At 40.5% G+C, this 24,633-nt stretch overlaps 2 protein-coding genes across 8 annotated transcripts in view; one reads left to right on the top strand and one right to left on the bottom strand.

The window, feature by feature from the left end:
• LOC136164338 (charged multivesicular body protein 3) overlaps window positions 1-9,249 on the top strand; it is a 100,450-nt gene extending 91,201 nt beyond the window's left edge. For both annotated transcript variants that reach the window (XM_065929160.1, XM_065929159.1), the window contains 3 exons: window positions 3,643-3,764; window positions 7,236-7,350; window positions 8,715-9,249. In XM_065929160.1, coding sequence (XP_065785232.1) covers window positions 3,643-3,764; window positions 7,236-7,350; window positions 8,715-8,860 — 383 coding nt within the window. In that variant the 3' untranslated portion in view covers window positions 8,861-9,249. The remainder of the gene's footprint in view (window positions 1-3,642; window positions 3,765-7,235; window positions 7,351-8,714) is intronic.
• Window positions 9,250-22,848: 13,599 nt separating this feature from the next.
• The window catches only part of KDM3A (lysine demethylase 3A), a 55,831-nt gene continuing 54,046 nt past the window's right edge, over window positions 22,849-24,633 (bottom strand). For all 6 annotated transcript variants that reach the window (XM_065929154.1, XM_065929151.1, XM_065929152.1 and 3 more), the window contains 2 exons: window positions 24,433-24,567; window positions 22,849-23,565 (listed from right to left, as the gene is read on the bottom strand). In XM_065929154.1, coding sequence (XP_065785226.1) covers window positions 23,485-23,565; window positions 24,433-24,567 — 216 coding nt within the window. In that variant the 3' untranslated portion in view covers window positions 22,849-23,484. The remainder of the gene's footprint in view (window positions 23,566-24,432; window positions 24,568-24,633) is intronic.

Below are 24,633 nucleotides of genomic sequence, written 5' to 3'. Positions count from 1 at the left end.
GGAATGATACTGTATGTAGCCTTTTAGATTTTCTTTTTTAAAAAATATTTTAATTGCTTATTTAATTTTTGCCTGTGCTAGGTCTCCTTTTGGAGAAGGCAATGGCACCCTACTCCAGTACTCTTGCCTAGAAAATCCCATGGATGGAGGAGCCTCTTAGGCTGCAGTCTGTGGGGTCACTAAGAGTTGGACACAACTGAGCGACTTCACTTTCACTTTTCACTTTCATGCATTGGAGAAGGAAATGACAACCCACTCCAGTGTTCTTGCCTGGAGAATCCCAGGGACGGGGGAGCCTGGTGGGCTGCCATCTATGGGGTTGCACAGAGTCGGACACGACTGAAACGACTTAGCAGCAGCAGCAGGTCTCCATTGCTGCACATGGGTTTTCTCTAGTTGCAGCTAGTGGGGGGTGCTCTCCCATTGCAGTGCACAGACTTCTCATTGCAGTGGCTTCTCTGCTTGTGGAGTACAGGCACGTGGGCACGTGGGTTCAGTAGTTGTAGTGCATGGGCTTATTAGTTGCTCCATGGCATATGGAATCTCCCCAGACCAGAGACTGGACCCATATCCCCTGCATTGGCAGGTGAATTTTTAACCACCGGACCCCCGGGGAAGTCCTAGATTGACTTCTTTCACTTAGTGATATATATATAAGGTTTCCTTCATGTTTTTTCAAGGAAGCTCATTTCTTTTTAGTGCTGGTTAATATTCACTGTGTTGATGTCCCACACTCTATTTATCAATTATTGTTTACTTGTAAACCACATCTTGGTTGATTCTGAGTTTTGGCAATTACGATGAATAAAGTTCTTATGAACATTCATGTGCAAGTTTTTGTGTGGACATAAGTTTTTAACTCCTTTGAGTAAATGCCAAGGAGGGCTATCGTCGAATCATATGTTAAGAGTATATTTAGTTTTATAAGGAGCTGACAAACTGTTTCCTAAAGTGGCTGTACCATTTTGCATTCCCACGAACAATGACTGAGAGTTCCTATTGCTCCACATCCTCACCAGCATTTGATATCAGTGTTTTGGGTTTTGTCCAATCTAATAGATATGTACTGGTACCTCATTGTTGTTTTAACTTTAATTTCCCTAATGACATAGGATGTTGGACATCTTTTTATGTGTGCTTTTTTTTCCATCTGTATGTCTTCTCTGAGTTGCTTGTTTAGGTATCCTGCCTGTTTTTCATTGGGTTGTTCATTTCCTTATTGATGATAACTATAGATACTTATATTAGATAATAAATATGACATAGATGATATTTATCATCGATGGTAAATATGACACTTGAAGAGCTTTAAGACTTCTTTGTATATGTTAGACCATAATCCTTTTCATCATAAATGTCTGATGAAAATCTTTTCTTCCAGCTTTTGGCTTGTTTTCTCATTCTCTTGTGGGGATAACTATGTTTACTTATAAAATAATTTTTCCTGACACGTGCTTTTTTTTCTTGTGTAACATAAAAAATATTTTGGTCCTGTCTTTTATTTTTCTCATATCTTTTTGGTTTTGAGATTCCAGGGTACATATACATTTATTTTGTCCTTTTAAAAATCCACTTTACCAGTCCTTGACTAGTTATCAAATTAAATACTATTGGAATTAGTTTTGTTTCTGAGTTTAGTTTTGCTTCATCTTTTCCCCACTATATTGAGTCTTCCTTTTCTTATTTCTTTTAGCAATCAATAAGTCATACCTTTTTCAAAATGCAAATGTTTCAGTATTTAACTTAACACTTGTCACATCATGTTTTTCTGTTTCCATTTATTTTTGCTATTTCAAAAAACTTTATTGAACACATGTCATGTTCAATCCCAGAGCCCCTCCCTCTGGGATACGGACTCTGGATGCAAATTAGGATAAAACATCGGCCTGTGTAGACATCCAACTTTTATCATTCAAACAAAACTATATGGAATTTGCTTTATTTTCCCCTTTCTTCTCTTCCTCCCATCATTTACCTTTTTACAACAATCAGCAGTAACTTCAACACTTTAGAATTTGTCTTTTTTTTGTCATTATAATAGCATAATTCATTCCTATTTTAGCCATACAGACGCTTGATACTGCCTCTTCCCTTTTCACAGGAAATTAAGAGTGCAAGGGAAGTGAAGTATTCTCTGCAACTAGTGAACTTCTTATTCCTGTATAAAAATCACAAAATGCTGCATGTGTCAGATGGGCACTTCTCTGGTCATCCACTTACTTGCACCTTGTTTTCCTTAGCTGCAATAGCTTCCTGGAGTCTGGATTCAGATAGAAGTAGATGGGTGGTGGTTCCCAGTGTAGCTGGGGGCCCTGTTTTGGCGAACAGATAAACGTGAGGCATTTCTCAGAACATCTAGTCCCATGAAATTTCAAAACAGATGTGAAGGGTGGCCAGCAAAGGTCCATCTAGTCAAGGCTATGGTTTTTCCAGTGGTCATGTATGGATGCGAGAGTTGGACTATAAAGAAAGCTGAGTGGTGAAGAATTGATGCTTTTGAACTGTGGTGTTGGAGAAAACTTTTGAGTATCCCTTGGACTGCAAGGAGATCCAGCCAGTCCATCCTAAAGGAGATCAGTGCTGGGTGTTCATTGGAAGGACTAATGTTGAAGCTGTAACTCCCAATACTTTGGCCACCTGATGTGAAGAGCTGACTCATTTGAAAAGACCCTGAGGCTGGGAAAGATTGAGGGCAGGAGGAGAAGGTGATGACAGAGGATGAGATGGTTGGATGGCATCACTGACTCAATGGACATGAGTTTGGGTAAACTCTGGGAGTTTGCGATGGACAGGGAGGCCTGGTGTGCTGCAGTTCATAGGGTCGCAAAGAGTCAGACATGACTGAGCAACTGAACTGAACAAACTATTTTGACCTGTTAAAAACTTTAGAGGGGAGAAATCATAATTTTTTACTACCATGATTTCTTTTAAAGAATATAGGGATTTCCCTGATGGTCCAGGGGTTAAGAATCCACCTTCCAATGCAGAGGATGTAGGTTTGATCCCTGGTTGGGGAACTAAGATCCCACACGTCTCAAGGCAACTAAGCTTGCTTGCTGCATGAAAGATCTTGTGTGCCTCAACTAAGACTCCACACAGTCAAATAAATAAATATTGAAAAGAAGAATATGTAGTATGTGTATGATCTTGGACTATAGAGAATTTTTTCTAACTGTAACTACCTTACACTGACATTTTCTCTCATTTTCCTGTTGATCAGTGGCAGGTCCCTCCCAGAGCAGCTGCAATCCATTAACTGGTGTGTGGGAAGCGTTACTTGCGTTGCCTAAAGCTTCTTTTCCAGTCTGGCCCTGGCAAGGCTTAGAGACATTCTTCTGTGTGTGACTTGTCCTGATGTCACAGTCGTTCCTAGCTAGCTTCGTTCCCTCAGGGTCAGACTCAGGCCTTCAGATGTGAGTCTTGGTGTGCCTGAAGAATTTGTACCTATTGTAGCCAAAGTAACACTCAGTTTAGCAAAGTCAGTCTCGGTCAGCCAGCACAGTCATGCAGTCTGCAGGTACATAAATAGCTTTGGGAGTCCGCCCACCCCCGCTGACTTTTATTAGAGCAGCTTGTGATTTGCCTGTCTATTCCATCCTGTGCCACTTTGTGTCGAACGATCGTGTTATCTTTGCCTTTCAGCGGTTTTGCGAGTGGCTGGTTCCCTGCAGAAGAGCACAGAAGTGATGAAGGCCATGCAGAGTCTTGTGAAGATCCCGGAAATCCAGGCCACCATGCGGGAGCTGTCCAAAGAGATGATGAAGGTGACCTGGGGCTGACCCTGTGTCCTCTTCCAGAGCACTAGGAATCAGCCAGCGGCAGAGTCTGGGCCAGTGTGGACAGGGGCAGACAGGTCATTGTGGTCCGGCAGAAATGATTTTGAGGATAGAAGCTGTGGGTTGTTGTTTTTTTTTTAAATTTTTATTATTTTTTTTAACACCAGGACAAAATACAAAACAAAACAAAAATTGTATTGGTGTATAGCCAATTAACAGTGTTGTGTTGTGATAGTTTCAGGTGAAGTGAAGGGACTCAGCCATTCATATACATGTATCCATTCTACACCCAACGTTCCTCCCATCCATGCTAGCACATAACATTGAGCAGAGTTCCATGTGCTATCCAATAGGTTTTTGTTTGTTATCCATTTTAAATATAGCAGTGTGTACATGACCTTCCCACCATGAGTTCGTTTTCTCAGTCTGTTAGTCTCTTTCTGTTTTATAAGTGAGTTCATTTGTGTCATTTCCTTTTAGATTCCACATATAAGGGATGTCATGTGATATTTCTCCTTCTCTGACTGACTTCACTCAATATGACACTCTCTAGGTCCATCCATGTTGTTGTAAATGGCCTTATTTCATTCTTTTTAATGGCTGCGTAATATTCCATTGTATTTATATACCACATTGTCTTTATCTATTCTTCTGGAGGACAGAGGCCGTTAACACCGAAATTGTCTGAGCCGAGCATGGCAGAGGCTGGGTCAGATTGCCATTTTTCCTTAGAAGAAGCAGTGGTATATCTAGATCTCCAGGGGCGGTGGATGACCCAGGAAGCAACTGTCTATAGAGTTTGGGGAGCTCAGGATTATGGGCTCTGAGGTGAACAAGGAAGCAGAAGAAAACCCAGGTTCCTCTGTTTGTACCAGAGGAGTGTTAGTGAAGCAGGCAAGGCAGGTGGTTCAAGACCAGGGGTTGGCAAAGTTTTTTTATAAAGGGCTGGATAGTAAATGTATTTTTTATTTCCTGGGCCATAGGTCTCTGTTGTAACTACTCAACTGTACTTTGTAGTTTAAAAGTAGCTGTAGATAATATGTAAACAAATGAGCATGACTATGTTCTCATAAAACATTATTTGTAAAAGTCAGCAGTGGACTGGGTTCGGCCTGTAGCTGGCTGACCCCTGTCTTAGACCAGAAAGTGAAAGTCTCTCAGTTGCATTAAACTCTTTGTGACCCCATGGACTTAGTCCGCCAGGCTCCTCTGTCCATGGGAATTCTCCAGGCAAGAATACTGGAGTGGGTTGCCATTCCTTTCTCTAGGGGATCTGCCCAACCCAGGGAGCAAACCTAGGTCTCCTGTATTGCAGGTGAATTCTTTACCATCTGAGCCACCAGGGAAGCCCAGATAAAGGAACTGAGAACCAAATAGAAAGGAGTAAACACCTGCTGCCCCAGGACCAGGGCCTGGCAGAGCCCTGCACCAGTGGCCTTTGGATGGGGGACCGGGCTCAGGAGGCTGCTGTTACTGAGCCCCCAGCTGCCTGTGGTGCAGCACACACGCTCTCCCAGAGAGTTCTCCCAGCCACCTTGAGATGTTGGTATTTTTTCCCCTATTTTACACAGGAGTAGGAAACTGAGTCTTCAAGTTGCCAGGTGACTTACCTGAGTGACCTTGGTAGGAGAGGATAGGTCTGGGGTTGAAGCACAAAGGTCTGAGCTACGTCAGAGGACATGGTGCTAGAAGGGCCCCATCAGTGCTGCTTCACAACTCTGAACTCGTGGCCAGAGAATTCTCATATGTAGCTGTGCAGAGAAGCTGCCTCCCTTCCTCCTAGGGAATTTGATGTATGAACTTGAGTTGTAAACAGGGCTCCGGGTCCCAGGAGAGGGGAACAGGAGAAGAAAGTTGATAGAAAAGAAAGGCAGCATCAAAAGCCCAGAACCCAGGTCTTTGGAAGGAGGAATCCCTGAGCAGTAATCAGGACAGAACCAGCTTAGTGGGATGTATCCTCTGAGAGTGATACGTGGGTGTCTCACCCCACGTTGTGATATCTGTCCATCTAGAGCTGGGTGACATGGTCATTCTTGGAGTGACTTCACGTCTGCTTACTGACCCATAAGCCTCTGAGATCTGAGGGTGGAGTCTTGATTTTAGAATCTGGAATCTCTTCCACAAAAGTTTGTGAGCACTGAAAATAATATAGCTTTGGAGGAAGGCATGTATGTAGTAGATAATATTTCCTGAATTCATACAAGGATGCCTCTCCAGGTGCAAACAGAAGCCTCTGCTGGGGTCCCAGCACATCAAGGGCAAAGACACACTCTTACTCATTCCATGTGTTCCCAGATCCAGGGCTATCTGTGGCACAAAGCAGACATTTGGTGAATGAATGGTTGCTAGCTGGATGAATGAATAAAGGAATGGCCACTTATTCCTCCAGGATGTGGAAGGCTCTTAGAGTCAGGTTCCCCTGGGCTCTTTTAAGCGAGTTAGTATGTATTATTGATCCAGCAGTAAGATCCACTCTCCCAGGCCAAAGGGCTCCACTTGTAACCTTGAATGTGAATTTGTTGGTTCATTTTGGTTGGGAGGAAAAGGGTCTGAGCGTGGGCAGAATATAGAACTAGCTAGATTCATACATTAAGAGTCACCTGAGTGGTCTGACAGCAGGAGAGAGAGCTTGCTTTAAATCTGATGCCGTTAGCACGGTTGGTGAGGGTCATGCCCTGCCTGAGTGCGGTGGAGCAAGGGCTGGAGCTGCCACACGTAATCTCGTGCTCGCATGACATTACTCAGTGAGGGCGACCGTTGGCCGGTGTTAGAGAGCAGTTTTCTTGCATCTGTAGTGGGGCTGTGCTCTTGAGAATGAAGTAGGCTGATTGGCTGGCATCAGGCTGCTGGGCATGGGGCTCACTGTAGGGAGTGTGGGCACTGCCTTGTTGGGTCCAGAAGTGTCGACTTATCAGTTCTCTCAGGTTTTGGTGAATTGACTGATCCTTGCCAGACCCATCAGACTGACGCCAGGCCAACAGCTATCACTTGGACCTGCTGAAGTACAGGCCTTTTCTGGGTTCCATGGAGCCCCACCCTGCTCTTCGTATTTGTTATCATAGTGTCTGCTGTGACTCCAGCCTATTTTGATACTGTGTCTCAACTCCTGCACTCATAGATTTGCTACATCAGGGCAAATGCTTCCTTGAGACAGCACCCTCTCCTCTCAGCAGGTTTTTCCCCTACATGCTGCACTATTGTCTGAGTTACTCTGTGAAACTCTGCTGATAGAGGCCCCCCTCCAACCTTAGTACTAAATTTGGAGAGCAGTTTCCCTTTGGCTTTTTGCTTGCTCCAGAGAGGGCAGGTAGCATGTGGTGTTTCCTGTGGCTTAGACCTGGGAAGGGTGGACTGGACTCATAGACGCCAGAGCTCAGTTGGTGCGCTGGGCCCACAGGGACATCTGCGGGGAGTGGATTTAACAGTTGTGGGAAGTGACATGGTTTATTCTATATTTAGGCTGGGATCATAGAAGAGATGTTAGAGGACACTTTTGAAAGCATGGATGATCAAGAAGAAATGGAAGAAGCAGCAGAAATGGAAATTGACAGAATTCTGTTTGAAATCACCGCAGGTATGACCCAAGATCCTTCCTCTTTCTCTTGTCCTTTTGTGGCCATCCTTCCTGCATTTGAAAGATTAGCTAGTAGCTTTTTCTTCAGATTCTAACTCCCTTCCACATTTCTTACTTTATTTTTTAAATTTTCATTTATTTTATATTTAACTGTGCTTGGTCTTTGTTGATGCCCACAGGCTTTCTCTAGTTGTGGCAAGCTTGGGGACTCTTTAGTTGTGCGTGGGCTTCTCATTGCAGTGGCTTCTCTTGTTGTGGAGCATGGGCTCTGGGGCACACAAGCTTTAGTAGTTGTGGCTTCTGGGCTTAGAGCACAGGCTCAGTAATTGCGGCACACAGGCTTAGTTGCTCCTCTGCATGTGGGGTCCTCCTAGACCTGCTTCTCCTTGATTGGCAGTCAGATTTTTTACCACTAAGCCACCTGGGAAGCCTCCACATTTCTTACTTTAGATTATGCAAGTTATTACTTGAAAAACGAGCATAATATCTATAACCATATTTTATAAAATACAAAGATAAAGAATTTTTTGGTCCTATATTCTGCTGTCAGGAGCTTAGGCTTTCTTGAAAGCTGTTTGGCAGTAGCAAAGCTCTTGAGCTCACAGATTGGCTTCTGGGAACTTATTCTAGTAATTTAAGATTTAGCTCAAGGATGTCTGTAGTATTGATAATATTGAAAAGTTTGACATAAGCTACATGCCTAATAATAGAATATTGATTAAATCCATTGTGTTACATCTGTGGTAATGGAACATGTCATAGTTGTTACACAGATGTATTTATTGACATGGAAAGATGTTCATAATATGTGAAGAAAGCACTGTTACTGAAATACACTATTGTTTAAAAAATACATCTATTAAAAATGTCTAGCAGGGGAATAAATAAAAATAATAGTTTTCTCTAAGTGATGGTTCATGAGCTTTTAAACTGTATTTTCACTTCTAGACTTTCTGAGTTTTATGTTTAATAACAAAACTGACTAGATTTAATTTTTATTTGTTTTCAACTATTGGGGGAAAGAAGGCTCCAAAAAAATGTTTTGTAATGATTTAGAAACAGTTTAGTTTTACTAAATATTTAACATCTTCATGAATCTTGAAAATTAAGTATTCACTGGTAAAATTTAGGGATTTAGATCAAGAGCCTCAGAATCAAAATTCTTAAAATCAAAATCTTTAGCTACTGTGCCTTTGTTAGAAGTTGGTGTTTGTGCACATCTGTCACAGTAACCCCCCCAAAACAGGTGTTTCACTGCTCCTTTTCTGTTTCTTGTCAAATTGAACCAGGTATGAAGGACAGAGAAAATGAGGGAGCACTGCTTAAGCTGATGTTTTATTGACCTGTGTACTGTTTCTTTACAGGGGCCTTAGGCAAAGCACCTAGTAAGGTGACGGACGCCCTCCCGGAGCCTGAACCTATAGGAGCGATGGCTGCATCAGAAGACGAGGAGGAGGAGGAAGAGGCCCTGGAGGCCATGCAGTCCCGTCTGGCCACACTTCGCAGCTAGGGCACCCCCGCTGGCTGCAGGCTCTCCTCCTGGCCCCGTCACCGGGCGCACACTCCTTGAAGCCTCTGCCATTTCTGTGTCTCTTGCACTACACCTCTGGGTGAGACACTGCATTCTGGAGAAGGTTCTCTGCTAATCTCTCTTCTCTCTCTTCAGAGGCTTTGGGATTCAGTGAGATTGTTCTTGAGAGGTGGTGTAATAAATGCATCATTTTCAGGAGTATGAATAGAAGTTACCTTTTTAGGGGATGAGGGCAAAGAAGTCTTGTCTTCTCACAAGGCACTTCAGAGAATAGAGTTGATTGCCTGAATGTTGAGGACTCTGTATTTTCTTTTTTTTGGTCTGTAAAACACTATATAAATGGATTTTAATAAATTTCTGCTTTAACACTTGGTCTTATCATAGATTGTCAGCTGCAGTGAACTTGCAAGGTGTCTCCTGTTCCAAATTATGTCCTGTGTTGGCCATGAAAAGAGGAGGTGTTCCAGCAGGGCCTGTGGGACTCAGCAGCTCAGCGGAAGGCACTTCTCAGTGGACGCTGCTCCTCGGCCTCCACAAGGTGCTGTGCCAGCTGCTCTTCCCATGTTTGTCAGCTTTGTATCAGCAAAAGGATGCTTGGGAACTGTTGACCCCTTGTCTTGTGGGCTGGGTGGCTATATCATATTGGCCTGAGGCAGGTGTGTGTGTCTGCAGCTTTTTCCTTCCCACTGCAGATTGTGGACAGCGGTGGGGTTAGGCCTCTTTCACCCTTTGATTGCCTTCTTCTGTGTTAAGCTGGTTGTCTTGGATGTATGGGATATGGGCATACATATCAGTGCTTTCTCAAAGCCAGGAGCTGACCAGTGAGAGGGGCATGGTGCAGTCATGCAGTATAAACGATTCACACATTTCTAAGTGACGTTTTTAAATCATTCAGCAGTAGAGACTTATATTTTTGTGGGCCTGACAGTTTACAAAACTGTTGAACATATGTGATCATTCAGTCTTCACAAATTAGGAAAACACCTCAGCTTGCTGAAGTGACATGCTCTAAATCATAAAGTGGCAGAACTGGGGTTCAACCCAAATCCCTCTGTTCCATGTCTTATGTGCCCTACACAGGTAGGAAAAAAAACGTGGCCACTGTCCCCCTGGTTGTTTTCTGTAGGTTATATGGAGAAATGTGGATGTATTGGATGTGCTGCAGTAAGGACCTTTTCCTCTCATCCTGCAAAATGGGACTCTCCAATCCAGGGCACTGTCCTCTTATTCTTGATTTCACCTTCAGGATACAGTTCAGTCTTTTGGTTTTTTTTTTTTCATTTATTTTTATTAGTTGGAGGCTAATTACTTTACAATATTGTAGTGGTTTTTGCCATACACTGACATGAATCAGCCATGGATTTACATGTATGCCCCATCCCGATACCCCCCTCCCACCTCCCTCCCCACCCCATCCCTCTGGGTCTTTCCAGTGCACCAGCGCCGAGCACTTGTCTCATGCATCCAACCTGGGCTGGTGATCTGTTTCACCCTTGATAATATACATGTTTCAATGCTGTTCTCTCAAAACATCCCACCCTCACCTTCTCCCACAGAGTCCAAAAGTCTGTTCTGTACATCTGTGTCTCTCTTTCTGTTTTGCATATAGGGTTATTGTTACCATCTTTCTAAATTCCATATATATGCGTTAGTATACTGTATTGGTCTTTATCTTTCTGGCTTACTTCACTCTGTATAATGGGCTCCAGTTTCATCCATCTCATTAGAACAGATTCAAATGAAATCTTTTTAATGGCTGAGTAATATTCCATGGTGTATATGTACCACAGCTTCCTTATCCATTTGTCTGCTGATGGGCATCTAGGTTGCTTCCATGTCCTGGCTATTATAAACAGTGCTGTGATGAACATTGGGGTGCACGTGTCTCTTTCAGATCTGGTTTCCTCAGTGTGTATGCCCAGGAGTGGGATTGCTGGGTCATATGGCAGTTCTATTTCCAGTTTTTCAAGAAATCTCCACACTGTTCTCCACAGTTCAGTTTTTAAGTAAACTTCTTTTGAAAGAAGTTTTGGGTTCAGAGCAAAATTGAGCAGAAAAGAGTTCCCATAAATGCCTCTTGCCCTGACACATGCAGTCTCCCACTTCTGTGTATTGACACATCACATCCCAGAGGCATGTTTATTCCTGGAATCCTACAGGATGTAGGATTGCCTTCTTACATTTAGTAATATGCATGTAAGTTTCCTCCATGTCTCTTTCATGGCTTGATAGGTCCTTTTTAGTGCTGAATTATATTTCATTGCTCACAGGCACTACACTATACATTCATCTGTGGAAGGACATTTTGGTCGCTCCAAAGTTTTAGCAGCTGTGAATAAAGTCATACATGCCTGTGTGCAGGTCTTTGTGTAGACATACATTTCAGCTCATTTAGGTGAATAACAAGGAGCACAATTGCTGGATCATATGGTAAGAGTATGTCTGGTTCTGTTAAAAGCTGACAGTTCCAAAGTGGCGGTATTGTTTTGCATTCCCACCAGCAATGATGAGAGTTCCTATTGCTCCACGTCCTCACCAGCATTTGATGTTGTGTTTCGCATTTTGACTGTCCTAGTGTGAAACAGTATCTTGTTTAATTTGCATTTTCCTGAAGATACATGATGTTGAACATCTTTTTATACACTTTTTTGCCATATGTATATATTCTTTGGTGAGATGTTTGTTTAGAACTTTTGTCCGTTTTTAGTTGGTCTGTTCATTTTCTTTGTATACTATGGATAATAGTCCTTTGTCAGAAATATCTTTTGCAAATGTTTTCTCCCAATCTTTGGCTTGTTTTCTAATTGTTCATGCTTTTCTCACAGAGCAGTTCTTAATATTAATGAAGTCCATCTTACCAGTTATTTCATGATAGTGCCTTTTGATGTTGAATCTTAAAAGTCACTGCCATACCCAAGGTCACTTAGATTTTCTGTGTTACTTTATTAGTAGTCTTATAGTTTTGTACGTTACATTTGGGGTTCCCAGGTGGCTCAGTGATGAAGAATCTGCCTGCCAATGCAGGAGACACAGGTTTGATCCCTAGGTTGGGCAGATCTCCCTAAGGAGGAAATGGCAACCCACTGCAGTATGCTTGCTGGGATAATCCCATGGACAAAAGAGCCTGGCGGGCTATGGGGTCGCAAAGAATCAGACATGACTAAGTGACTGAGCATGCATGCATTGTGATCTGTGATTAATTTTTGTAAAGCACATAAGGTCTGTGTCTAGATTTATTTCTGTGCATGTGAATGTCCAGTTATTCCAGCACCATTTATTGAAAAGATGATCTTTGGTGCAGTGTACTACCCTCACTGCTTCATTAAAGATCCATTGACTGCATTTATGGGGGCCTATTTCAGGGCTCTCTATTCTGTTCCACTGATATATTTGCCTGTTCTTTTGCCAATACCACACTGTCTTGATTACTGTACTTTATAAGTAAGTCTTGAGGTCAGGTAGCATCAGTCGTCCAACTTTGTTCTTCAGTGTTGTATTGTCTGTTCTGGGTCTCTTGCCTTTCTAAACAAACTTTAGAATTCATGTGTCAATATGCACAAAATAACTTGCTGGGATTTTGATTAGGATTGCTTTGAATCTACAAGTCAAGTTGAGAGGAGCCAACACATTGGCAGGATAGTTTTATGACTGCATTTATCTGGCTGATTTATTCACGGAGTAATTTTGGAATTAAGGAATGCTCATAATCTCTGAGCACTTTTGTTCTTATTGTGGATAATCAGAGTTTATCCAGGTGCATGGATGGACAGAATAATGACAGCCACTCTTTCAGCCATTCAAATAAAATGATCTAAATATAGGGTTGGTTTGTTTTAATTGTTTGAGGGTTTTACTCCATTCCTATTTTCAGGCTAAGGAGAGAGCACTGTTGGCTCATTATTAGGCCACACATCCCATTTTCCCCCAGTACTCTGTTGGGTATCATTGGAAACAAGGTAAGTCAGATACTCTTCTGGCCCTTCAAAGGTCCACAATCTGGAAGGGGAAACTGTGGTGTCAACATCTGCAACCCAAGTTTTCCTCTAAACCCTTGACTTCGTTCCAGCACCAGCTTCCACTCGCCCCACCCTAACCACAGATGATTCCACTTGGTGCCTCTACCCCCAAAATTTCAAGGGTACTCAGAATAGCATTCCACACCACCAACTCATTTGTTTTGTTTTCTTCTCAAACACAGCTTACTCTTTAAAAACGACTGTCGAGTTTGTGGTGATCACCCAGCAGTGCACTCGAGGCAGATCATACTTCGCTCTCTCTGTCCCTGCCCATCCCCCCACACTGACTGTTGGAGACGACTTCCTGAGCCCTTGCTCGTTGTACAGCTCGCATGGCCTTAGCCTTCTCTCTTGTCTGACACATTTACAGGTATGTCTTAGGGCTCCTGGAGAGAAGGGGTCATGGCCTTTATTTGTTCCAAAAGAGTACTAGTCTTGTCTGCCTCTGCACCTCTCCCCAAAATCCAGCCCCATAACTGTATTTATGGAAGCAACTGTGAAAAATCAAAGCTTTAAAAAACTGGACCATTTTTCTTGTCCTACCCTGGTGACAAATGCCCTTCAAAAGCTATTCTGTATTACCAGTGAGAAAGATTCTTAAGTGAAAATAAACTTGGGAAGTGCTTGGTTGAAATAAACATAAAGCAGGCTTCTTTAACTTTTCATAGCCTTTCATATCCTTTTACCAAGTTTATTTAACCAAGCACTTTTCTTTTGAGATGCCAGAATGAGCATTGCTTAGCCAGTGAGCCATTTCAGAAATTCAAGTCTAAACCACAGTAAGGAAATACCTTTTCTTAAGCCAGGGGAGTTCTCATTTACAAATAATTATATTTATGTAATATATGTACAGAATTATGTCAGCAAAATGGAGGAGTAGACAGTTTCAAACCTCCATCCCTCCAAAGAAACATTGAAAAAGTCCCAGAAGTTTCAGAACTCTGGAAAATAAAGGTTTACAACAACCAAGAAAATATTAAGAAAAAAGAAAAAGCAGAAAGCTTTATGGCATTTTTATTTGCCCTTGCCAGACCCCTGTCACAGCATGGCAGCATCTTGAAGACAGCAGCCCACATTTTCAAATGTGAGACCCTGGTCCCTAGTACCAGGGAAAGAGAGAGGACCTTATTCACAAATTACCGTGTTTACCCCAATCTAAGGGCCATCCTGAAGGGATAACACAAGGTGCTGATCTCTGGTTTGCCTATCTTGGAATTTATCCAGGGTGGAAAAGCATCAACTATTGCTTGAAAACATGTTATGGAATTTTCTTTTTTTTAATGTGTGGCCACCTGGTGCAAAATTTTTCAGTTGAAACATACAAGAGACTACTCAAAACCTGGGAGGAAAAGCCAGGGAGACGTTTTTTTGTTGTTGTTGTTGTTGTTGTTTTATATTAGTGCATTCAACAACAACTGGGTATACTGGCAATTTAGAAAGCTAGGATAGGAATTATGCTCAGAAAAGACCTCAAAAGACCTGTAGGTCTAGGCTTGGTGCATTTAGAAAGTGAAGGTTGAGTTAGAATCATAAATGGTCTGGCTAAGTGGTAAAGAGTGTCCAAGCACACAGCCAACCCATAGAAGACAGGAACAGGTATTTTTGTTTGTTTTTTAAGTTTCTAGCATTCACGGAGAGCTCTGTTAAAATACTGGCTGAACACAGTTCAAAAACTCAGAAAATCCTGGGGAAGTGAATGATTCTGATTTTCAGAATTATTCAGGAGTAATTTAAATGTCCAGTTTGGAACAATAAAATCACAATGCATACAAAGAAATTGGGAAGTATGGCTCATTCAAAGGAAAAAAAAAAATTACAGAAACCATCTCTGAGGAAGCCCAGACATCACACTTACTAGACAAAGACTTTAAACCAACTGTCTCAGGTATACTCAAGCAGGAAAGAAAACCCGGAAAGTAATATATGAACAAAATGAGAATATCAATAGAGAAATTATAAAAAGGAACCATATAGAAATTCTGGAGCTGGAAAAGCACAATAACATGAAAAAATACATTAAAGGGGTTCAGCATATTTGAGGAAACAGAAGAAAAAATAAGTAAACTTGAATATAAAACAACTGAAATAATCCAGTCTGAGAAGCAGAAAGAAAAATGAAGTGCACACAGCCCAGGGGATTTGTGGGAGACCATCAAGCTCACCAACATGTGCAGTATGGGAGAACCAGAAGGATAAGAGAGAGAGGAGCAAAAAGAATATTTGAAGAAATGATGACCTAAAACCTCCCATATCTGAAAGATACTAATCTGCACATGCAAATAGCTGAACAAATTCCAAGTAAGATAAAAATCAAAGGGATCCACACTAAAACACATCATAGTCCAGTTGTTGAACAACAGAGACAGAATCTTGAAAGCAGCAGAAGAGAAGCAACTCCTCACATACTAGGGATCTTCAATAAGATTAACAGCTACTTTCTCACTGGATACCATGGAAGCCAGAAACTGGAGTGACATATTTAAGGCACTGAAAGCAAAAATTGTCAATGAAGAATATCATAACCAGCAAACTTGAAGGAGAAAATAAGATATGCCCTGCTTTAAAACAAAAAAGGAGAACTGCCCTATATGAAATGCTAAAGAAAGTCTTTCCAGCTGTAGTGAAAAGACACTAGATAGTAACTTAAAGCCATGTGAAAAAAAATAAAGAACACCAGTGAAGGTAACTATATTGGTAAAATAAAAGCCAGTGTTGTACTTTTGCGTTTGTAACTCCTCTTTTTTCTTATAAAGGTTAAAAGCAGATGCATACAAATATAACTATAAATCCATATTAATGGACACACAATGTATAGAGTTAATAAGCTGTGACAAAACAGTATAAAGAGGGAGTGACTAAGATGTGTAAGAGTAGAGATTTTGTACACTATTGAAACAAAATTGCTATTATTCAAACTTGGTCATTGTAACTTTAAGATGTTACTTATAATCACTAAGGTAACTATTGAGATTAACAGAAAAGGAAAGAAAATGGAAATCAAATGGTATAGTACAAATTTTCAACTAAATGTGGAAAAACGCAATAATGTAAAAACTAAACAAAAACTATATACAAAAACCAAACAGCTAAATAGCTAAGTCCTTCCTTATTAGTAATATAAATGGACTAAACCCCAATTAAAAGGCAGAGATTGGAAGAACAAATAACATAATCCATCTATATGCTGATTCATTTTAGGTACTGTACAAAGATAGAAAATACTGAAAGTAAAAAGATGGGAGAAGATATTGCATAGGAATAGTAATTGAAAAAGAAGTAGATGTCTATAAGTTTATCAGATGGGCTTCCCTTGTGGCTCAGCTGGTAAAGAATCTGCTAGCAATATGCGAGACCTGGGTTGAATCCCTGGGTTGGGAAGATCCTCTGAAGAAAGGAAAGGCTACCCACTCCAGTATTCTGGCCTGGAGAATTCCATGGACTGTATAGTCCATGGAGTTGCAAAGAGTTGGACATGACTGAGCAACTTTCACTTTCATGTTTATCAGATAAAATAGATTTTAAGTTTAAAAAGATTACAAGATACAAAGGAGAACCTTATATATTGACAAAAGGGTCAATCTGTCAAGAGGATATAACAATTACATGTGCACCTAATAACAGAGCCCCAAGATATATGAAGCAAAGATTGCTAGAAATGAGAGCAACAGACAATTCTATAATAGTAGAAATTTCAATAATGAACAGAACAGCCAAGCATAAAATCAATAAGGAAATAGAAGAATTGAAAACACTATGTACCAATTTGATATATACAGAATAGTATACCCAGAAACAGCAGAATACACATTGTTCTCAGATGGAATATTCTCCAGGAAAAACCATATGGAAGGCCACAAAACAAGTCTCAAGAAATTTTAAAAGACTGAAATTATACTAAAGACCTTTTCTAACAAAAGATGAAACTAGAAAACAGTAACAGAGGGAAACTAGAAAACTCACCAATAAGTGAAAATGGAAATCAAAAACTTAAAAGTAGAACTACTACTTGATCCAGCATTTATATTTCTGGGTATTTATCTAAAGAAAAGGGAAACACTAAAGCAAAAATACATGCACGCCTAAGTTCATTGCAGCAATCAAGATACAGAAACAACCAAAAAAGAAAAAGAGGTCACAAAAAAGACAAGGATGCTTCCTTTTGCTATTTTTATTCAACATGGAACTAGAAGTTCTAGCCAGGGCAGTTAGGCAAGAAAAAGAATTTAAAGGCACCCAGATTGAAAAGGAAGATGCGAAATGTCCCTATTCATAGATGACACGATCTTCTATGTAGAAAACTCTGAAGATGACACACATGCACTGTTAGATACAAATCTGGCAAATCATAGTTTAGCCTTACCTACCTTGAATGTGCTCAGAACACATTAAACCAGAGTTGAGCAAAATCATCTAACCTAAGCCTATTTTATAAGTATTTTATAAGTATTGAAGGCTCAGACTGAAGAGTTGATGCTTTTGAACTGTGGTGCTGGAGAAGACTCTTGAGAGTCCACTGGACAGCAAAGAGATCACACCAGTCAATCCTAAAGGAAATGAGTCCTGAATATTCATTGGAAGGAGTGATGTTGAAGCTGAAGCTCCAAATACTTTGTTCACCTGATGTGACAGCCAACTCACTGGAAAGACCCTGATGCTGGGAAAGATTGAGGGCAGTAGGAGAAGGGACAACAGAGGATGAGATGGTTGGATGACATCACTGAATCAATGGACATGAGTTTGAGCAGACTCTGAGAGTGAAGGACAGGGAAGCCCGGCATGCTGCAGTCCATGGGGTTGCAAGGAGTAGGAAACAACTGAGCAACTGAACAACCATCGAATATCTTATGTAACTTATTGAGTACTGTGCTGAAAGTGAAAACCAAGAGAGGCTGCATGGGTACTCATGCAGCTAGTGCTCACAGCTGAAAGCACAACACGGGTTCTGAGAAATGTTCAAAGCACTAAATTAAAGTTAATTGCTGGATGATGATGCTATAGTGTCATCAATCTTTCTGTTCTGATGAGGCTTGAGAATAGCTGGGAGGAGGAACTGGGGCACAGACCCTTGGTTTAGTAAACACAGTGTTCTTCAGGAAGATAACTAGCTTTGCAGTTTTTCTTCTCTATGGCAAGCAAGAGCTTCCTGTACCTACCTGCCAGGTCTTGCCAATCTCTTATAATTAACAACTATTTCTAACATCTGTACACCACTGGTGATAGTAGCAAACACCTCTGCTAAGTTTCTTTGCTGTGAAATCTTGGCATCTCAGATAGAACTACTTCTTCCTCACCTCAACTCCTTTCTTTCTCCAGTTCAATCAGCTCTTCATTAGAAGGCTCTTCAGCCTCAATGCCGAGAAGTTCATGAATACCCTCTTTGTCAAAGTCCAATTCTTGCTGCTTCCCAAGCACTTTTATCTTGTTACTGTATTAGCAACAGAACCTTGGTCAAAAACCTTTGAATGCATTCATGTATGTATTCAAAACTTTCTTCCAAATACCATTGGTGTGTGACTTCTTCCCATGTTGCAATGATGGTTAACATTTGGAGTGTGGCCATGTTTAGAGGCAAATACATATTTACCTCAGGATACATGTCACAAATATGCTGTGGATGCCCTGGAGGTTTGTCTAAGATCAGCTTGAATGGAATATTGTTTTGCCTACAATATTCTCTTGCCTGTGACAAATAGTTTTGTTTTTTTTTTAAAGTCTTCAATGGTACTGCAAGTTTTCTTATTGTGATAATGGGAAGTGTATTTTTGTTCACATTTTTTAATGCTTTAGGGTTCCTTAAGTGGTACATTAGGAAAGGCTTTAATTTGAACCCTGCAACATTTCCACCCAAAAGCAGTGTTAAATGGTCTCTGAATGCCTTGAATACTGGCATTGTATTGAACTCTTGAATATATGACATACAGTTCTAGAATAAGCTTGTTTCATCAATATTAGCTTTTTCTTCTGGCAAATTAAAAAAAAAAATTACTTATTTGGCTGCATGGGGTCTTAGTTGCAGCACATGGGATTTTCATTGCATCATACAGATCTTTTGTTGCAGCACAGGGACTCTCTAGTTGTGGCATGTGGACTTAGTTGCTCCGTGGGATGTGGGATAAGTTCCCCAACCAGGGATTGAACCTGCGTCCCCTGCACTGCAATGTGGATTCCGAACTACTGGACCACCAGGGAAGTCTCTCTGGCGAATATTTCTCACCCTCAACTATCCTGTATAGCTCTTCCTTCAAATCATCAGCACCTTTTAGCATCAGGACTTGCTGCCTCACTGCTGAATTTCACACTGTGAAAACCATGATGCCCTTTGAAGCTCTGAAACCTACCACAGGTTGCTATAAGCACTTGGGTATAAAGAGGGAATCGAAAAGCCTTCTTGCCTTAGCTGAGGGCATCAGTTGGCTAAGTGGTATAGACATGACAACTTTTAAGTATCACCATTAGATCAGCTCTTTTGTGATGACAGTGTGTTTAATTGATGCTATTCACTGCATCACTGATTCACTTCTTAACCTTTAAGACGGTTGAAATCATCAATGGAAATTCCTAACTCATGTGCAGTGACCATTACTGACTTGCTTGCCGCCTTTGTGCTGGGCAATTATCCTGAATTTTATCTCAAGAGTAATTGCCTTCCTCTTCTTTTTCCCACTAGAAGCAGCAGATGCAGATGGGCATTTTTTAGACATCACAGGATGCAAAAACACAAACCACGATACATTAAAAATGCCAGCAACACAGTACACTGAAGAGTATTGGTTGTTTACCCTTGAGATCAGATGGCTGACAAGTAGCTATCAACATCCATTTCTAATTAAAGGTCTCAAAAAAGTGACTGTAGAGGGAATGTACCTGAATATATTATATAGTGTCATACAAGGCCAGAGCTAACATAAAACATACAAAAAATATATAAAATCTGAAGTTTTAGATATGTTGAAAAAATTGAATCTATAGTTAAAATCAACTGCATGTTTTCACTGATGAAATGCTTCTACTACACATTTTAGAAATATTACTATAAATACATTTAAATCTGTAAATTCCCATCTCTAAGCACTGATGTAAACTGAATTCATTTTTGAAGGTTGTGTTTTTATTATTGTTTCAACTATCTAATTTCATTCTGATTTCTTCTTGGTCATTGATTTACTTGGAAGTATGTTGCTTAATTTTTCAACATTTGAGGATTTTGTAGTTATTTCCATAGTCATCATAGAACATATTATTTTTTAATATTTAGTTGGCTGTGCCGGGTCTTAGTTGCAACATGCAGGATCTTCAGTTGCAGCTTGCAAACTCTTACTGTGGCCTGGGGGATCCAGGTACCTGACCAGGGATCGAACCTAGGCCCCCTGCCTTGGGAGTGCAGAGTCTTAACCACTGGACCACCAGGAAGTCCCTATCCCCCACTTTTTGAAAGTTTGCTTTACACTACTTCACATTTATGAAACACCTACATTAGTACCTGGTTTTGCTAATGCAAAGAAATCTGAAGAGGATTTTTTGCTTTTACAAAAAAAAAAAAGGCAAAATGTGAAAACAGCATTCAGCGTTTGTTTTGCAACAAGCTGTACAGAGGCAGCATACACGCGGAGCCGTTGAAGTGCCATTGCCACGCTCCTTTACAGAAAACTACACTCCGCATCAGGGCCATAGCTACGAGCTGTGTCTGAGCACCTGTGCTTGATGTCGACTTATTTTGTGTGTCCGTTAGCAAGATGTGTCCTAAGGTACTTGCTTCTACGCTTGTTAAAGGTTTCACAGGAAACCTCTCCTTTCAAATAGTGGGGGAAAGCTGTACTTAGAAAAGGCCCACTTGTTCCTTCTACCTTTTTCATCAACTGAAAATAAGAATGTCATTTTCTCATTCGACTCCAAAGGTTTTTCCTACTTGGGAGTTAATTTTTATTTTGGTTTTTTAAACATACATAACACAAAATTGATGATTTTAATCATTTTTAAGTGTACAATTCAGTGGTAGTAAGGACATTCACAATGTTGGACAACCATCACCACTATCCATCCCCAGGATTTTTTCATCATCCCAAACAGAAACTGTGCCCATTACACAGTAACTGCCACTTCCCCTTCCTCTCAGCCCCAGTACCCATCACTCTACTTCCTGCTCTATTCTAGGAATAAGACTGTTCCTCATATGAGTGGAATCATACAGTGTCTCGTTCTATGTGTCTGCCATATTTCACTGAGCATATTTTCAAGACTTGTCCATGTTGCAGCAGGTGTCAGCATTTCTTTCAAGACTGAGAAATATCCGACCATATATAAATGCCACATTGCTTATCTGTTCACCTGTTGGGTTGTTTCCACTTTTGGCTCTTATGAATGCTGCTGCTGTGAACACGAGTGTACAAGTATCTGCTTGAATCCTTGCTTTTGATTCTTTTGAGTTTAAACCTAGGAGTGGAGTTGTTGGATCATACGTTAATTCTGTTTAACTTTTAGAGGACAAAAATACTGTTAAAATTGCTTAAGGTTATCCAGGAATTTTACAATTTCCCTTGTGTACCATTTTTTCTTGCATCATGATGTGGGTTAATTTTCTTTCCTAAGAAATTCTGGTTTTTATCTGAAAATGTCAGTAATGAACAAGGGAAATTATTTTTAGGTGTCTAGACTTATCCCGTCCCTCACCAATCTCTTGATTCTCTGACTTACTGTCAAACCTGTACTTCCCTCTGTCCGTCTTGTAAGTAAACATTTCTCTATAGTTCCTTGTTACTCAAAGATGTATTGTATCTTTTTACCAATCTTTTGGTTTGTAAAAGAACTTTTTTCTGCTCCTTAACTCATGTGCTGAATTTCTAATTTTAGTCATCGTGTCTCATTTCTGTAAATTCTATTCATCTTCTTTCCCAATCTGGTCATTTCTGGCAATCTCATTCTTTTATCATATCCCATACACCCATTTCTTCATGCATACTAAATGTTTCAGAATATAAAGTACTGGATCATTCCAGAATCTACAAACATTGCAGGTTTAATATAGCAGTTTGCAGGTTTGCATTCACTCTTGCTCATGGGAGCTTTCAATTTTTATATTTGTGGGCACAGCGCATCTAATTATAAGTAATAAGTCCTTGGAACTATCTCTGGGATTCCTTTGAGGTCTGGCTTGATGGTGACTACTTCAGTAGAAAATTAAACTTTTCATCTTTTTTTGGCTATTGGAGATTTCTAATCAACAGTGCCAATTCTAGATCCAAAACTGTATAAAGGAGCTTCTCGTAAGACATTCCCAGGGAAGATGTTTCCCACTAATAGATATTTCCATTTATTCTTTTCAGAAAACTTTGTTTTTGAAAGTTCATCCATTAAAGATTTTGGCTTGAGGTGGGTTGGCATTAGGTATGCATCTTTGATTTACCACTCTGAGCTCATAGGTAAAAACCCAGGCTCCAGGCCTTGTCTATGTTATTTGATTTCAATTTAATTCATTTCAGTATAGCTAGAGCTGTCTAGGAGAATCAACAAGGTAGAGAAAACTGGCTTCTTTATGAATTTCCTTTCTTCATAGAGGTGATTATTTTTGATACTACAGTTTTAAAACTTCTAATAATTTCACTTTCTTTTGTAAACTCTTCAATTATAAAGGGTCAGAAGAGAGACAAAGTATTTTGACCTCTTAACTTTTTAGAATCATTTAGCTAGTCACCATTTGGTTTTTCGGTTAATTCTCATTTCTAAAGTTAGTTAATCAGCAGTATTTCTTTACAAAAATGTGACAGGAGTTTCCACTTGGCTGGGGAGGAACTTGTTTCCATGTGAGCACTGTAATACCCACTCAGAAATTACTATAGCATTGAATTTCTGGGCTTTTAAGACGACTTCCTGGCGTAAACTCTTACACTTGTTAACACAGATGAAATGTGTGTTGACTCTGCAACCAGAGAATAATGCCAATAAACTGAGTCAAAACATTATATGAATACTTTAATGCAAAATGCTTAACACTTAAAATTAGCAAAGCTTCAATTTAAATTAAAACTCCATTTAACTAAAGATGGTTAACCCCAAGAATTGTACAGTAGTTGACTTCTGCTATATAATGCCATTCCTAATGCAATACAGTATAAGAACTGCACTGTTGGTGGTCGCTTCCTCCACTGTTCTTCTGAACCCTAAGGGCTGGGGGAGAGGGTACTCAGACAGATACAACAAAACACAACCCAAATCAACTGTGTGGTGGTTCCTAAGAGTTATAATCCATTTGACTAAACTGTCCAACCACACAGCTGGGGAGTAACCGCAGATGTTGTTCCAGAATTGAGAAGGGATTCTGTTTTTACAGTTGGGTAGAAGCTCTGCACTAGGTGAGAAGTCACAGTTTTAAAGGATGCATGTTCTGTAAATAGTTACTACATATACACATTTAGTGTCTGTAAACACTTGAAATATACATTAGACAGAGTACCCCCTTACCAGGTGGGTACAGTTTAAAAAAGAAGATGAGGTAACATGAGTCTCAAAGTCCACAGGAATCCTGCCTGAAGAGTTTGAACAGCTGCCAGTAATTCACTTCCAATGTGCAGGGCTAAGGCTCCTCTGGGACCCTCAGGGTTTGCCAAAACTGGATTCACTGGCTTTCAGCATAGCCACCGCATCTTTTACTGCATGGTAGATAACATTCTTCACCTGATTGAAATGAGAGAAAATATGGTCAGTTTACCATTAACTTTAAAATCTGTCAACTGAGAATAAACTTTCCCCCTACCAAGTTTATTACCATGCTCTCGGAACTTAAGACTCAAAATTCAATATGAAACATTAATAATACTTGAAAGGTCCCTGAGATCCTTGAGGCTTTTATACACATTTTAAACCCATGCCTCCTTTGAAGAACTGAAAAGCTCATTCTCCCCCTTCCAGAGGCTTTGATCCTATGTGGCCCTGCCCTCACTGAGTGCAGAGAAAAGCAAGTCCCAGGGTACAGCTCTCTTTTTCAGGGTTTATATATGTCCCTAGTTTTCTAAATGAAATCACATGTTTTAGATAATTCACTATTGCAAGCCTCTAAACCAAAGTGAGATTCCCTTCTGGTTTATTCCTCCTTTGCCTAAGTAGGTATTAGAACCAGCCAGTTCATCAACTCACTGTTACCTAGTGTGATATGGCCAAGTTCATGGACTATGTTTTTTGTTGACAGGAAATGAGGATTTATTGGTGGGCATGAGTAAGGAGGGGACAGCACCAAGGTTCTCCTGAGTGCAGGGCCCGCCATTTGTCCAGGGGCCCATGATTAAGGATGTATTTGACTCTACAGTGATCTGGGATGAGCTGCTTTCTGCAACTATGTTTTCAAATTCATCCGCATTAAACTTAGTAAATCCCTACTTTTTGGAGATGTGGATGGATCTTCTCGCAGTCAGGGAATTTGAACTGGGCCCTGCGGAGGGCTTCAATCATATGCTCCTTGTTCTACAGCTTGGTATGGATGGACATTCACTGATAAAGGGCCATGAAGCCAGAGTCAGAGAATGCCCGGGATCACAGTATTTTTACCTGTAATTTATCTTCGTGGTTTGTATGAGTCTGTGACAGATAGCGGAATTCCTGAGTAAGCCAGAAGCAGTGCTTAACATGTTCTGGAGAAACAAAATCTTCAGCCACCTTGATACAGCTATATAAGTTATGAACCTGGAAAACAAGAAGACACATCGGTAACACAAGCCACATCAGCAGTGTATGGAGAATAAAGAGTAC

This window comes from Muntiacus reevesi, chromosome 3, assembly GCF_963930625.1.
Source record: "Muntiacus reevesi chromosome 3, mMunRee1.1, whole genome shotgun sequence".
Lineage (NCBI taxonomy): Eukaryota > Metazoa > Chordata > Mammalia > Artiodactyla > Cervidae > Muntiacus > Muntiacus reevesi.
This window is presented reverse-complemented; position numbering and strand designations above follow the sequence as displayed.